We start from the raw sequence: 16,945 nt of genomic DNA on the forward strand, positions 1-16,945 counted from the left end.
GCACAGCAGTTAGCTTTCTTTGCAGCAGTGTTTCGTTACAAACAGGTCCAGAGTTTCAGTGACTTACAATAAGAGGCATCTGTTCAGCTCAGATGTCTCTGTTGCCCGGGCTTGTCAGTCCCGGGTGGGTTTGCCTGGTGGTTCTGACAGTCTTCCCTCACTTACACATCTGGGGGTCAGCCGAGCCACAGCCGGCATGGCTGCAACAGCTGTGCTCCCCACATAGCTCTCTCCTCCGGGACCAGCAAGTTCAGCTGATCACATTCTTCTCACAGCAACATCCTAGGTATAAAGAGGGCAAAGACAGTCACACAAGCACCTTTCAAGCCCCTGAATATGTTGTCTGTTCACACCTCATTGGCCAAAGCAAGTTATGTGGCCAAGCCCAAAGGCCAGGTGCAAGGATCTGTACTCCCCCATGGAGGCAGCAGGGGAGGGAAGTGGGTGAACATTTTAGAAGAAGGGTCTAGCCTACCAGGCTGATTCCTGTATCCACGTGCAATGCAGGAGACCCTAGTTCAATTCCTGGGTTTGGAAGATTCCTGGAGAAGGGATAGGCTACCCATTCCAGTATTCTTGGGCTGCCCTGGTAGCTCAGATGGTAATGAATCCACCTGCAATGCGGGAGACCTGGGTTCCATCCTTGGGGTGGGAAGATCCCCTGGAGGAGGGCATGGCAACCCACTCCAGTATTCTTGCCTGCAGAATCCCCATGGACAAAGGAGCCTGTCAGGCTGTAGTCGATGGGGTCACAATGAGTCAGACACGACTGAGTGACTAAGCACGTTTAGCCTACCAGATCTCCAAGTGTGCAAAACGGTGCAAGCATCCAGTGCCTCAGCGGAGGCCAGCACAGCGCCTGGCACCGGGCGGGTGCTCGGCGTGACTGGAGACACACCATGTAGACCTTTTCCTTTTCCTTCTCTCCTCCCGCAGGCCTCTGCCGGTCCTCCGGGAGCCCGCAGGGATGGGTAAAGCCGGCCAGGCTCAAGCTGCTTCCCCGGGCCCGTCGTCTCTCTAGGGCCCCAGGCGGCGCTAGGATGCACCTGTCCGCCGTGCTCAACGCCCTGCTGGTGTCCGTGCTGGCGGCCGTGCTCTGGAAACATGTGCGGCTGCGTGAGCATGCGGCCTCCCTGGAGGAGGAGCTGGCCGTCGGCCGCCGGGCTGCCGACCCCGCCCCCGGCCTGCGGATCGACTACCCGAAGGCGCTGCAGATCCTGACCGAGGGCGGCACGCACATGGTGTGCACCGGCCGCACGCACACCGACCGCCTCTGCCGCTTCAAGTGGCTCTGCTACTCCAGCGAGGCGGAGGAGTTCATCTTCTTCCACGGCAACGCCTCCGTGATGCTGCCCAGCCTGGGCTCGCGGCGCTTCCAGCCGGCCCTGCTCGACCTGTCCACCGTGGAGGACCACAACACCCAGTACTTCAACTTCGTGGAGCTGCCTGCCGCCGCCCTGCGCTTCATGCCCAAGCCCGTGTTTGTGCCCGACGTGGCCCTCATCACCAACCGCTTCAACCCCGACAACCTCATGCACGTCTTCCACGACGACCTGCTGCCCCTCTTCTACACCCTTCGGCAGTTCCCTGGCCTGGCCCACGAGGCCCGGCTCTTCTTCATGGAGGGCTGGGGAGAGGGTGCCCACTTCGACCTCTATAAGCTGCTCAGCCCCAAGCAGCCCCTCCTGCGGGCACAGCTGAAGGCCCTGGGCCGGCTGCTCTGCTTCTCCCATGCCTTCGTGGGCCTCTCCAAGGTCACCACCTGGTACCAGTATGGCTTCGTCCAGCCCCAGGGCCCGAAGGCCAACATCCTGGTCTCCGGCAACGAGATCCGACAGTTTGCGCATTTCCTGATGGAAAAGCTGAATGTGAGCCAGGCCGGGGGCCCCCTGGGCGAGGAGTACATCCTGGTGTTCAGCCGCACCCAGAACAGACTCATCCTGAATGAGGCAGAGCTGCTGCTGGCCCTGGCCCAGGAGTTCCAGATGAAGACCGTGACGGTGTCCCTGGAAGACCACGCCTTTGCAGACGTGGTGCGGCTGGTCAGCAACGCCTCCATGCTGGTCAGCATGCACGGGGCCCAGCTGGTCACGGCCCTGTTCCTGCCCCGCCGGGCGGCCGTGGTGGAGCTCTTCCCCTATGCTGTCAACCCTGACCACTACACCCCTTATAAGACGCTGGCCACACTGCCTGGCATGGACCTCCAGTACATAGCCTGGCAGAACACGATGCCAGAGAACACGGTCACGCATCCCGAGCGGCCCTGGGACCAAGGGGGCATCGCCCACCTAGACCGGGCCGAGCAGGCCCGGATCCTGCAAAGCCGGGAGGTCCCCCGGCACCTCTGTTGCCGGAACCCTGAGTGGCTCTTCCGAATCTACCAGGACACCAAGGTGGACATCCCATCGCTCCTCCAAACCATACGGCGTGTGGTGAAGGGCCATCTGGGGCCAAGGAAGCAGAAGTGGACGGTCAGCCTGTACCCTGGCAAGGTGCGGGAGGCGCGGTGCCAGGCGACGGTGCAGGGCGCCTCCGAGGCCCGCCTCTCCGTCTCCTGGCAGATCCCGTGGAACCTCAAGTACCTGAAGGTGAGGGAGGTGAAGTACGAGGTGTGGCTCCAGGAGCAGGGGGAGAACACCTACGTGCCTTACATGCTGGCCCTGCAGAACCACACCTTCACGGAGAACATCAAGCCCTTCACTACCTACCTGGTGTGGATCCGCTGCATCTTCAACAAGACACTGCTGGGACCCTTTGCAGACGTGCTGGTGTGCAGCACGTAGCGAGCGGCCTGGCCAGGCCTCCTGGGGTGGGGGCTCCTCTGCCTCGGAGACCCTGGGCCCGTCAGACCCCAGGGGTGGCTTCTGGGAATTATTTATTTATTGACCAGACCTCTGTCTCTGGGTCATCTCACTGCATCTGAGGTGTGGGGTTCTCAGAGTGCCTCTTTGCACAAGTGTGATGGGGCCTCCCCACCCTCTTCTCCCATGCTGAACATCCATACCCTGGGGAAAGCCTGAGTTGGGAGGAGAAAGAGGAGAGTAAGGATCCCAAAGAACCTCTTTGGCTGAGTGATCATCCTGTTCCCCTTGACATCTTTCTGGTTGGTGTTGGGTTTCTGGAAACTGCTGCTAATGCTGTGGCCGTTTGGGTGGGTGTGGATGTACATCAGCTTCCACTGTCATGAAACTCACCTGAAGCCCCACGAAGGGTATGTTTGGAACACTCATTAAATGATTATAAATATCTTGGTCAAGTGTTTTACTGGTGGGCAGGAAGAGGGTCCAGCAGCCAGTACCCAGATGCCCTCTCATCCTGATTGTCAGCCGAGGAGCCATGGCAGAGAGGTGGCATTGAGGCCCAGGAAGCCAGGCTGGCTGGCTGCATTCCATCCTGATGCAGAACGGGTACCCCACTTCCATCTGTGGGGGATGAAAGCTTGGAAGTAGGTGAGGAGAGGGCTGTGAGGAGGAAAAGCAGCGTCTGCCAGGGTCTGGTTAGGCTTCACTAGACATTCAGACACAGCAGACCATGTACACCCGGTGTGGGAGTCGCTTAGGAGGATGCCGCACAGGATGCTCAGCAGGCTGGCATGGCCACACCACGTGACTTCTTCCACAGGAGGAGTCCGCACATTGGCTCAGGGGCCATTCTCTTCCCCACGTGATTGCTCAGGAGGTAACACCCCCATAGCTAGTTGTGGGAGCCGCTTTGGCTTAGGAGCCCCATAGGAACCGTTATCTTTTTTATATATGTATATTTTCTGGAGGGATGTATTTGGCTGCTCTGGGTCTTAGCTGTGGCATGTGAGATCTAGTTCCCCGACCAGAGATTGAACCCAGGCCCCCTGCTTTGGGAAGTGGAGTCTTAGCCACTGAGCCACCAGGGAAGTGCCCATCGTCTTCTAAGCAGCGAGTAGGCAAGTTCCCAGGTGCCCTCAAGGAAGCTGCCCGGGCATAGGAGCCATCGTGCTCAGGGAGGCCTCGCTGTGGTGTCCTAACAGTTCATTGTTCACCCAGGGTTCTTCCAGTCCAGATCAGAGGTCGTTTTTACCCATCCACAGTTTTGCTGAGTATCACCGCTGACATTGAGCCTTTAGCCTTCATGGAAAGGGAGCTGGAAAATTAACTCAAGGTCAAATTTGTCCTTAGGAAAGGAGAAGGAGTTTTAGCCTGTTCTTCACAGGGAGACAGCGGTGCAGACCTGACTCCTGTTGGGGAAAGAAGGAAAAGGGGCCTAGGGAGGTGGGGCCTCGGGCTGTAGCTTGGTTGCAAGAGTTGTGCCAGACTGACCAGGAGTTGCTGAGGCAACACTGTGGGTTAGGTGAGTATGCTGGTCACTGGCTGAAGAGTTCTTAGTCTGTAGGATGAGGATCATAGGCTGGGGTGGTTGTAAGGCATTCAGGAAATCATCTATATAAACCTTTAGCATCGCACTGGATGTCTGATATATTATTACAGGTCCAGAGTCCCATTCCCAAACCCTGAAAAGCAGATGTGATTCCAAATCTGAATTTAAAAAAATAAATATATTTATTTGGCTGTGCTGGGTCTTAGGTGTGGCATGTAGGATCTTTGGTTGTGGCATCTGGCATGCAAACTCTTAGTTGCAGTATGTGGAATCTAGTTCCCGACCAGGGATAGAACCTGGGTCCCCTGCATTGGGAGTGTGGAGTCTATGCCACTGGACCACCAGGGAAGTCCCTCCAAAGTCTGAATTCCAGTAACCAGACACACTGGCATGTCTGCACTGAAACGGATGTGTATTCACTCAGTGGGACATGAGTTTTGGCACCAAAACTGAAAAGGCTTTTGGTTTTCAGAACTTGGGGATTGTTGGGATTCTATCTGGAAGGTTGTGAATCATCCTCCTCTCCTGCTTGGAAACACCGTCATTTTCCTCGGACTAGCCTTGCAGGAGTGGCGTGCTGAGGAATGGAATCAGGTCTGAGGTTCTGCCAGTGATGGTCTCTACAGAGCCCCTCAGCCAGCTTCTTTCTTAAGGCTGATTCATCCGCAGCTAAGCAGACCCCCACAATCCCCATATTGCAGACCCATCTCAGCTCCTGGCCTGGCAGCCTCTCTAAGGCTGGTGGGAACATCCTGATTCACCATCCCCTGCTGGTTGCTTCCCTTGGCATGTCGTTCTCATTCCAGAGGTGAAGGCTGTGGAGGCCTGGGGCAAGGAGCCCCAGCAAGCACTGAGGCTGAGAGTGTTTTCTGAAAAGGATAAAAAGTAGATGAAGTTTCAGGTTCTGCAGAAAAGACACAGTTCACACACTGAGCAGACTTTAACAAGCAAAGAGCAGCAGGCAGGAAGCCAGACTCATGTGACTGTGCTTGGCCAGAGTCAGTTGGCTGCTCACACTCCAGGAACTGGCCCTGCCTCGTCATCAGCTCTGAACCCAGAGGGACTAGAGGAAGAGGAGCTGTCAGAGTGGCAGGGAGGGCAGTGGGAGTGCCTTTGAGTGATGGTCCTGGATTAAGACTTGATAACACAGTTCCCACCTGGGCTTCAATTCTGGCCCTTCCACTTACCAGCTAGGTGAACTTGGGCAAGTCACCTAACCCCTCTGTGCCTTGTGTGTGGAATGGAGAGTCATCACACTTACCATTGATGGTGTTGAAGTCAAATGCTTTGATCCATGTAAACGTGATCACAATGCCTAGCACGTAGTCATCGCTCAGTAAGTGCCCATGGTTATTATGTGTATCTGTATTAGTTGCTCATGTCCACCGCTTTACAACCCCACAGACTGTAGCTTGTCAGACTGCTCTGTCCATGGGATTTTCCAGGTGAGAATACTGGAGTGGGTTGCCATTCCCTTCTCCAGGAGATCTTCCCAATTCAGGGATGGAACCCAGTCCTCCTACATTGCAGGCAGGTTTTTTACTGTCTGAGCCACCAGGGAAACCCTGGTTATTCTAGCTGGTACTTAGAAGCATTTGTCAGGTGCTAACCATTATGTGGCCAAGCCCAGGCCTGAATCCCAAACTGCTGCCTTCAAGTTCAGTCCTCTGGAAAAAAAAAAAAATTAAGGGTATTTAAGAAAAAAAGATTTTCAGAGGCATAAGGTCCAGCACATAGAGAGGACTGTACCCCAAATTGAAGCTGTTCTCAGCTGAGGGTAGCTGAGGTGGGGCTGGGGCTCCACTGAGTTCTGTGGATTTGGGCAGAGCTGGGCTTGGAGCCACACACATCCACACCCCCCACATCCACCCACTCCCCCCCCACACACACCCCCTGGGGAAAAAGAGGCCAGCGTTGAAGGGAGGCCTGAGGCAGTGTCTCTGCTGGGTGGGCTAGGAGGGAGAGCTGGACCCTGTCCCATGGTGGACGTGCATTGGGCAGGCTGGGAGGGGCCACACAGTACCTGCCATGTGGCCCCTATCTGTTGAATGGACCTGTCCACGTAAGGACTGAAAGGTGCTTGCTGGAAACTTGGGGCCCTGCTCATGGAGAAAAAGATTCTGGCTTGGTGTCCATAGAAGCTCTTCATACACAGACACCATCCAGCCCACCCACCCACCCGCTGAGCTGATTTCCCCTTTTTTCTGAGGCAGCCACCCAGACCTGTTTTAATATAAGGGAAAGCTGCTCTGGGGCCTAGTAGTTACCTCTCACAGAGCACTGGCCAGCTGCTTTCACCTAGATCACCCTCAACCTTTGTTGAGGCCTCATAGGCAAGCAGTGTGAAAATAAGACCACCCAAACGAGATCACCCAAACAGAGGCTGTTTATTCAGAGACTGCTCTAGCAAGGAACTCGGTAGCATCATTTGCTTTCAGACCTCAAGGCAGACTGAGAAGTGGGAAAGCTTCCTAGTGGGAACAAGGGGAGGCTTAAGGGATGCCCTGTTGGAGGCTGTGGGCTGGGGGAATTGGAGGTGGGCTAACTAGAAAAGGGGCATCCCATGTAATTGACTAGGGGAGCGTGTTTGATTTTCTGTAGTTGGTCCAGTTGAAAATGGGGACAAAAAATAGTGAAGCTGGGAGTTATGGTCAAGTCCTGACTGTGCTGGGCTGATTGCCACAGGTGTTGTCATTTGAGTTCCTGAGCTGATGGCGGCTGAGGCTGTGGGTTAGAGTTCTGCTGTCGTAGATGTCTGGCCATTGTCTGCTTGTATTAATATATTCAGTCTCTCCATAGTGAGACAGTATTAGTCCTCTTTCTTTCCTTCCTTCTTTCCTTATTTGGCTGCACCGTGTCTTGTTTGAGGCATGCAGGATCTTTTAGTTGCAGCTTGTGAACTTAGTTGCAGCATTTGGGACCTAGTTCCCTGACCAGGAATTGAACCCAGGCACCCTGCATTGGGAGCGTAGCATCTTACTCACTGGACCACCAGGAACTCCCTTTAACTCTCTTTCTTGAAAAGGGCAGGTTGAGTCACAAAGGCAAAACGAGTCTTAACCCAACATGGGAGCCCTTACTGTGCCCTGGCAATGAAATGTTCTCCATATTCCTCTGTCCATAGCATTTTCTAGGGTGATAGTTGTCTCAGTCTGACCTTTGACTGAGTGTAGGTCCATCAGGCAGGAGGGAGTGAAGGGACACTTCAGGCAGCAGGCAGAACAGGGGCTGTTAAAGTGGAAAATGGTTGAGTCCAGGAAGGGCATCATCATTTGATAGGGTATCTAAAGAGCCTCTTGATGAAAGTGAAAGAGGAGAGTGAAAAAGTTGGCTTAAAGCTCAACATTCAGAAAACGAAGATCATGGCATCCGGTCCCATCACTTCATGGCAGATAGATGGGGAAACAGTGGAAACAGTGGCTGACTTTATTTTTCTGGGCTCCAAAATCACTGCAGATGGTGATTACAGCAATGAAATTAAAAGACACTTGCTCCTTGGAAGGAAAGCTATGACCAACCTGCTGCTGCTGCTGCTAAGTCTCTTCAGTCGTGTCTGACTCTGTGCGAACCCATGGACTGCAGCCTACCAGGCTCCTCCGTTCATGGGATTTTCCAGGCAAGAGTACTGGAGTGGGGTGCCATTGCCTTCTCCTAGACAGCATATTAAAAAGCAGAGACATTACTTTGCCAATGAAGGTCCGTCTCAAGGCTATGGTTTTTCCAGTGGTCATGTATGGATGTGAGAGTTGGACTATAAAGAAAGCTGAGCACCGAAGAATTGATGCTCTTGAACTGTGGTGTTGCAGAAGACTCTTGAGAGTCCCTTGGACTGCAAGGAGATCCAACCAGTCCATCCTAAAGCAGATCAGTCCTGGGTGTTCGTTGGAAGGACTGATGTTGAGGCTGAAACTCCAATACTTTGGCCACATGATGTGAAGAGCTGACTCATTGGAAAAGACCCTGATGCTGGGAAAGATTGAGGGCAGGAGGAGAAGACAGAGGATGAGATGGTTGGATGGCATCATCAACTCGATGGACATGGGTTTGTGTGGACTCCGGAAGTTGGTGATGGACAGGGACACCTGGCGTGCAACGGTTCATGGGGTCGCAAACAATCAGACACGACTGAGCGACTGAACTGAACTGAACCTTGGAAAGAGAGAAAAAGGAGAACATTGAAGAAGTCAAAGGAAGACAAAGATATTAGTGATCTTAAGAAAAATATCTGAACCATCTGAAGCCACACTTCCTCTTGTAAAGGCCTAAATCTTGCCCAGGACCCTTCTGCATTCTCATGCCTACTGAACATGCCCGGCATGAAAGTTGATTATGGGCCTCCAACTGCCCCTCTCCCACAGTAGGTTGGAAGCACCTTAAAAAGGTGATAAAACATCTAGAGAAAGGCAGAGTCCCAGACGGTTTTATGGGAGAGTGCTCTCAGACCTTTGAGAAGTGCGTGACTCCTGTGTAGATTGTTCCAGAACATTAAGAAGATGGGGACAAAACTTGTTCACTTGCTTATTCTTGGCTACGTCGGCTCTTCATTGCTGTGTGGGCTTTCTCTGGTCGAGTGCGAGGACTGCTCACTGTGGTGGCCTCTCTTGCTGTGGAGCGCAGGCTCTACAGCACAGGCCTAGTTGCTCCTCGACATGTGAGACCTTCCCGGGTCAGGGATGGAACTCGTGTCTCCTGCATCGGCAGGTGGACTCCCCACCACTGAGCCACCAAAAAGACGAAAAAAGAAATTATTTCATGATGCCTGCTTCACTTTAATAACAAGACAGCCATGAAACCCACACAAAAAAGAAACCTTAGATCACATATAAATATATACGCAAAGATTCTCAACAACATATTAGCAAATTAAATCCTGTCATTTCGTAATATACTTCAGCCACGTAGATTTATTCTCAAATGTAAAGCTGATTAAGCTTTAGAAAACAAGTGAGAAAAACTCTGTTCTATAGACCTTAATAAGGCATTTAATAAAATTCAATCCCCTTTCCTGATTTTTAAAAAATTCAGGCTAAAAATAAAAAGAAACTAACTTGACTTAATGAAAGACATATTTCAGAAACTTTCTTTAACCCTGACAATAGTCAATGGTGAAACTCCAAAGATGCTCTCATTAAAGCTAGGAAAAAGATGGAGATGCTTGCTGTTGTTTCTCTTATCCAGCTCTTCTCTAGAGATCCTGAGCAAAGTAGTAAGATGACAAAAATAATTGAAGATAATATTACACGCACATGTATACACATTTGAGGAATAAAAGAATAAAATTGTTATTTGAAGATGTTATTTTCTACTTAAAAACTCCAATATATATATATATAGAAATCTGTCTAGAAAACAGGAAAAGGAACTCATTCTCAGTAGCAGCAAACATTACAAATTATCTTTAAAATGAGCTTGTTTGTTGAGGAAAACTTTCAAATGTTACTGGAAGTTATAAAACAAGTGTATTGATAAACCATATCCCTGAATGAGAGCACACAGTACTGCAAATGAGTCAAAACCATAAGTAGATAAACTCATTACAGTCCCAGTCAAAACACCAGTGGACTTTTGGGGACTGTTTGGCGGGGGCGGGTGTCATGCTTTATAGACTGACACTATTATGTTAAAGGAAAATGCACAAAAATAGCAAAGAAGGGAATTAAAGTTGAATAAAAAGATGAGGATATTTTACTCTGCTGCTGCTGCTGCGAAGTCACTTCAGTCGTGTCCGACTCTATGCGACCCCATAGACGGCAGCCCACCAGGCTCCCCTGTCCCTGGGATTCTCCAGGCAAGAACACTGGAGTGGGTTGCCATTTCCTTCTCCAGTGCATGAAAGTGAAAAGTGAAAGTGAAGTCGCTCAGTCGTGCCCGACTCTATGCGACCCCATGGCCTGCAGCCCACCAGGCTTCTCCGTCCATTGGATTTTCCAGGCAAGAGTACTGGAGTGGGGTGCCATTGCCTTCTCCAGTATTTTTTTATTCTACCAAATAGCAAAATAAAATCAGTGGAAGAGAAGAGAGTTTGCAAACAAACCTCTGTACATGTGGGAATTTAGTATATTATAAGAGTATGCTTTCAGGTCAGGTGAGAAAGAGTAGGGGAGAATAAAACTTGAGGGGGGAGAATAAAACTGAAGTTAGATCCCTCACCTCACCCCATTCTTAAATATAAACTTTATATGGATTTAGAGTAAATGTAAATGAAATGCTGTATAAATACTAGAAGAAAACATAGATTATTTTAATAATCTTAAAACAGTGATAGCCATTTTAAGAAGGCACACAACTCAGAAGATTTAAAGGGAAAGAGGAACAGATTTGACTACATGGAAATTAAAATTCACCACTTGGCGAGAAATTCCATAAACAAAGTCAAGAGACAAATGACAGGCTGCAAGAAAATATTTACAACAGAACTAACAACAGAAGATTGATTACACTAATTAGATTCAAAGATCCTTAACAAATTAACAAGGGAAGAACAGATATCTCAAAAGAAAAAGACCACTCACAGAAAGTAAAATAGAAATGAATAGTAAAGTAATTGGAAAGATAACTTCATTAGTGACTAAGTGAAATGCGGTTTTTAAAAATAGGCTTCCCTAAACCTTCCTACACTGTTGGTGGGAATATAAGTTGGTGCAGCCACTATGGAAAATGGCATGGAGATGCCTCAAAAAGCTAGAAATAGAATTGTCATATGATCCAGCACCTTATCTGCCTCCTGCGAAACCAGTATGCAGGTAAAGAAACAACAATTTGAACCGGACATGGAACAACAGACTGGTTCCAAATTGGGAACGGAGTACATCAAGGCTGGATATTGTCACCCTGCTTATTCAACTTATATGCAGAGTACATCATGCGAAATGCCAGGCTGGAGGAAGCACAAGCTGGAATCAAGATTGCCGGGAGAAATATCAATAACCTCAGATATGCAGATGACACCACCCTCATGGCAGAAAGTGAAGAGGAGCCTTTTGATGAAGGTGAAAGAGAAGAGTGAAAAAGCTGGCTTAAAACTCAACATTCGAAAAACAAAGATCATAGCATCTGGTCCCATCACTTCATGGCAAATAGATGGGAAACCATGGAAATAGTGACAGACTTTATTTTCTTGGGCTCCAATATCACTACAGACAGTGACTGTAGCCATGAAATTAAAAGTTGCTTGCTCCTTGGAAGAAAAGCTATGAACAACCTATCAGTTCAGTTCAGTTGCTCAGTTCAGTTCAGTTCAGTTGCTCAGTCGAGTCCGACTCTTTGCAACCCCATGAATTGCAGCAGGCCAGGCCTCCCTGTCCATTACCAACTCCCGGAGTTCACTCAGAGTTGCGTCCATCGAGTCCGTGATGCCATCCAGCCATCTCATCCTCTGTCATCCCCTTCTCCTCCTGCCCCCAATCCCTCCCAGCATCAGTCTTCTCCAATGAGTCAACTCTTCGCATAAGGTGGCCAAAGTACTGGAGTTTCAGCTTTAGCATCATTCCTTCCAAAGAAATCCCAGGGCTGATCTTCAGAATGGACTGGTTGGATCTCCTTGCAGTCCAAGGGACTCTCAAGAGTCTTCTCCAACACCACAGTTCAAAAACATCAATTCTTCGGCACTCAGCCTTCTTCACAGTCCAACTCTCACATCCATACACGACCACAGGAAAAACCATAGCCTTGACTAGACAGAACTTCATTGGCAAAGTAATGTCTCTGCTTTTGAATATGCTATCTAGGTTGATCATAACTTTTCTTCCAAGTTGTAAGTGTCTTTTAATTTCATGGCTGCAGTCACCATCTGCAGTGATTTGGGAGCCCCCCAAAAATAAAGTCTGACACTGTTTCCACTGTTTCCCCATCTATTTCCCATGAAGTGATGGGACTGGATGCCATGATCTTAGTTTTCTGAATGTTGAGCTTTAAGCCAACTTTTTCACTCTCCTCTTTCACTTTCATCAAGAGGCTCTTTAGCTCCTCTTCACTTTCTGCCATAAGGGTGGTGTCATCTGCATATCTGAGGTTATTGATATTTCTCCCGGCAATCTTGATTCCAGCTTGTGTTTCTTCCAGTCCAGCGTTTCTCATGATGTACTCTGCATAGAAGTTAAATGAGCAGGATGACAATATACGGCCTTGACATACTCCTTTTCCTATTTGGAAACAGTATGTTGTTCCATGTCCAGTTCTAACTGTTGCTTCCTGACCCGCATACAGATTTCTCAAGAGGCAGGTCAGGTGGTCTGGTATTCCCATCTCTTTCAGAATTTTCCACAGCTGATTGTGATCCACACAGTCAAAGGCTTTGGCATAGTCAATAAAGCAGAAATAGATGTTTTTCTGGAACTCTCTTGCTTTTTCCATGATCCAGTGGATGTTGGAAATTTGATCTCTGGTTCCTCTGCCTTTTCTAAAACCAGCTTGAACATCAGGAAGTTTATGGTTCACGTAGTGCTGAAGCCTGGCTTGGAGAATTCTGAGCATTACTTTACTAGCGCGTGAGATGAGTGCAATTGTGCGGTAGTTTGAGCATTCTTTGGCATTGCCTTTCTTTGGGATTTGAATGAAAACTGACCTTTTCCAGTCCTGTGGCCACAGCTGAGTTTTCCAAATATGTTGGCATATTGAGTGCAGCACTTTCACAGCATCATCTTTCAGGATTTGAAATAGCTCAACTGGAATTCCATCACCTCCACTAGCTTTGTTCGTAGTGATGCTTTCTAAGGCCCACTTGACTTCACATTCCAGGATGTCTGGCTCTAGATAAGTGATCACACCATCATGATTATCGGGGTCATGAAGATCTTTTTTGTACAGTTCTGTGTATTCTTGCTACCTCTTCTTAATATCTCCTGCTTCTGTTAGGTCCATACCATTTCTGTTCTTTATTGAGCCCGTCTGCATGAAATGTTCCCTTGGTATCTCTAATTTTCTTAAAGAGATCTCTAGTCTTTCCCATTCTGTTGTTTTCCTCTATTTCTTTGCGCTGATCGCTGAAGAAGGCTCTCTTATCTCTTCTTGCTATTCTTTGGAACTCTACATTCAGATGCTTCTATCTTTCCTTTTCTCCTTGGCTTTTCGCTTCTCTTCTTTTCACAGCTATTTGTAAGGCCTCCCCAGACAGCCATTTTGCTTTTTTGCATTTCATTTCCATGGGGATGGTCTTGATCCGTGTCTCCTGTACAATATCACGAACCTCATTCCATAGTTCATCAGGCACTCTATCTATCACATCTAGGCCCTTAAATCTATTTCTCACTTCTACCGTATAATCATAAGGGATTTGATTTAGGTCATACCTGAATGGTTAGCGGTTTTCCCTACTTTCTTCAATTGGGGATTTGATTTAGGTCATACCTGAATGGTTAGCGGTTTTCCCTACTTTCTTCAATTTGAGTCTGAATTTAGTAATAAGGAGTTCATGATCTGAGCCACAGTCAGCTCCCGGTCTTGGTTTTGTTGACTGTATAGAGCTTCTCCATCTTTGGCTGCAAAGAATATAATCAATCTGATTTCGGTGTTGACCATCTGGTGATGTCCATGTGTAGAGTCTTCTCTTGTGTTGTTGGAAGAGGGTGTTTGCTATGACCAGCGCATTTTCTTGGCAAAACTCTATTAGTCTTTGCCCTGCTTCATTCTGCATTCCAAGGCCAAATTTGCCTGTTACTCCAGGTGTTTCTTGACCTCCTACTTTTGCATTCCAGTCCCCTATAATGAAAAGGACATCTTTTTTGGGTGTTAGTTCTAAAAGGTCTTGTAGGTCTTCATAGAACCATTTATCTTCAGCTTCTTTAGCGTTACTGGTTGGGGAACAGACTTGGATTACTGTGATATTGAATGGTTTGCCTTGGAGACAACAGAGATCATTCTGTCATTTTTGAGACTGCATCCAAGTACTGCATTTCAGACTCTTTTGTTGACCATGATGGCTACTCCATTTCTTCTGAGGGATTCCTGCCCGCAGTAGTAGATATAATGATCATCTAAGTTAAATTCACCCATTCCAGTCCATTTTAGTTCACTGATTCCTAGAATGTCAACGTTCACTCTTGCCATCTCTTGTTTGACCACTTCCAATTTGCCTTGATTCATGGACCTGACATTCCAGGTTCCTATGCAATACTGTTCTTTACAGCATTGGACTTTGTTTCCATCACCAGTCACATCCACAACTGGGTATTGTTTTTGCTTTGGCTCCATCCCTTCATTCTTTCTGGAGTTATTTCTCCACTGATCTCCAGTAGCATATTGGGCACCTACTGACCTGGGGAGTTCCTCTTTCAGTATCCTATCATTTTGCCTTTTCATAGTGTTCATGGGGTTCTCAAGGCAATAATACTGAAGTGGTTTGCCATTCCCTTCTCCAGTGGACCACATTCTGTCAGACCTTTCCACCATGACCCGCCAGTCTTGGGTTGCCCCGTGGGCATGGCTTAGTTTCATAGAGTTAGACAAGGCTGTGGTCCTAGTGTGATTAGATTGACTAGTTTTCTGTGAGTATGGTTTCAGTGTGTCTGCCCTCTGATGCCCTCTTGCAACACCTACCATCCTATTTGGGTTTCTCTTACCTTGGGCGTGGGGTATCTCTTCACGGCTGCTCCAGCAAAGCGCAGCCACTGCTCCTTACCTTGAATGACCACCACCCTTCCTGACCTTCAACATGGGATCCTGCGCCCAGGCAGCCACCACTCCTTGGACATGGGGTTGATCCTCCCGGCTGCCGCCCCTGGCCTTTGGCGTGGGGTGGCTCCTCCAGGCCACCACCCCTGGCCTTGGGTGCCAGGTGGCTCCTCTCAGCTGCTGCCCCTGACCTCAGACGTGGGGTAGTTCCTCTTGGGCGCTGTCTCTGGCCTCGGATGCAGGGTAGCTCCTCTCGGCCATTTCTGCGCTGTCACAGCTGCTCAGTCGTGTTCAACTCTTTGCGACCCCATGAGCTGCAGCACACCAGGCCTCCCTGTCCAACACCCAACTCCTGGGGCCCACCCAAACTCATGTCTATTGAGTCGGTGATGCCATCCACAAATCTCATTCTCTGTTGTCCCCTTCTCCTCCTGCCCTCAATCTTTCCCAGCATCAGGGTCTTTTCCAAAGAGTCAGCTCTTTGCATCAGGTGGCCAAAGTGTTGGAGTTTCAGCTTCAACATCAGACCTTCCAATGAACACCCAGGATTGATTTCCTTTAGGATGGACTGGTTGGATCTCCTTGCAATCCAAGGGACTCTCAAGAGTCTTCCCCAACACCACAGTTCAAAAGCATCAGTTCTTCGGTGCTCAGCTTTCTTTATAGTCCAACTCTCACATCCATACATGACGACTGGAAAAACCATAGCTTTGACTAGATGGACCTTTGTTGACAAAGTAATGTCTCTGCTTTTCAATAAGCTGTCTAGATTGGTCATAACTTTCCTTCCAAGGAGTAAGCAACTTTTAATTTCATGACTGCAATCACCATCTGCAGTGATTTTGGAGCCCCAAAAAATAAAGTCTGACACTCTTTCCACTGTTTCCCCATCTGTTTCCCATGAAGTGATGGGACCAGATGCCATGGTCTTCGTTTTCTGAATGTTGAGCTTTAAGCCAACTTTTTCACTCTCCTCTTTCACTTTCATCAAGAGGCTCTTTAGCTCCTCTTCACTTTCTGCCGTACGGGTGGTGTCATCTGCATATCTGAGGTTATTGATATTTCTTCTGGGAGTCTTGATTCCAGCTTGTGCTTCCTCCAGCCCAGCGTTTCTCATGATGTACTCTGCATAGAATTTAAATAAGCAGGGTGACAATATACAGCCTTGATGTACTCCTTTTCCTATTTGGAACCAGTCTGTTGTTCCATGTCCAGTTCTAACTGTTGCTTCCTGACCTGCATATAGATTTCTCAAGAGGCAGGTCAGGTGATCTGGTATTCCCATCTCTTTCAGAATTTTCTACAGTGTATTGTGATCCACACAATCAAAGGCTTTGGCATAGCAATAAAGCAGAAATCGATGTTTTTCTGGAACTCTTGCTTTTTCCATGATCCAGCGGATGTTGGAAATTTGATCTCTGGTTCCTCTGCCTTTTCTAAAACCAGCTTGAACATCTGAAAATTCACGGTTCATGTATTGCTGAGGCCTGGCTTGGAGAATTTTGAGCATTACTTTACTAGTGTGTGCGATGAGTGCAATTGTGCAGTAGTTTGAGCATTCTTTGGCATTGCCTTTCTTTGGGATTTGAACAAAAACTGACCTTTTCCAGTCCTGTGGCCACAGCTGAGTTTTCCAAATTTGCTGACATATTGAGTGTAGCCCTTTCACAGCATCATCTTTTAGGATTTGAAATAGCTCAGTTGGAATTCCATCACCTCCACTAGCTTTGTTCATAGTGATGCTTTCTAAGGCCCACTTGACTTCACATTCCAGTATGTCTGGCTCTAGGTGAGTGATCACACCATTGTGCTTATGTGGATCATGAAGATCTTTTTTGTACAGTTCTTCTGTGTAACCTATACAGTATATTAAAAAGCAGAGATATTACTTTGCTGACAAACATCCATCTAGTCATAGCTATAGTTTTTACCAGTAAGCATGTATGGATGTGAAAGCTGGACCATAAAGAAGGCTGAGTGCCAGAGA

At 48.4% G+C, this 16,945-nt stretch overlaps 1 protein-coding gene across 1 annotated transcript; it reads left to right on the plus strand.

The window, feature by feature from the left end:
* The first annotated feature begins 1,023 nt into the window (after positions 1–1,023).
* POMGNT2 (protein O-linked mannose N-acetylglucosaminyltransferase 2 (beta 1,4-)) lies at positions 1,024–3,165 on the plus strand. Its single transcript, XM_068982604.1, has one exon. The coding sequence runs from the start codon at positions 1,041–1,043 to the stop codon at positions 2,781–2,783; it is 1,743 nt and encodes a 580-aa protein (XP_068838705.1). The 5' UTR covers positions 1,024–1,040; the 3' UTR covers positions 2,784–3,165.
* Positions 3,166–16,945: the final 13,780 nt, after the last annotated feature.

This window comes from Capricornis sumatraensis, chromosome 10 (assembly GCF_032405125.1).
Source record: "Capricornis sumatraensis isolate serow.1 chromosome 10, serow.2, whole genome shotgun sequence".
In the NCBI taxonomy this organism is placed as follows: domain Eukaryota; kingdom Metazoa; phylum Chordata; class Mammalia; order Artiodactyla; family Bovidae; genus Capricornis; species Capricornis sumatraensis.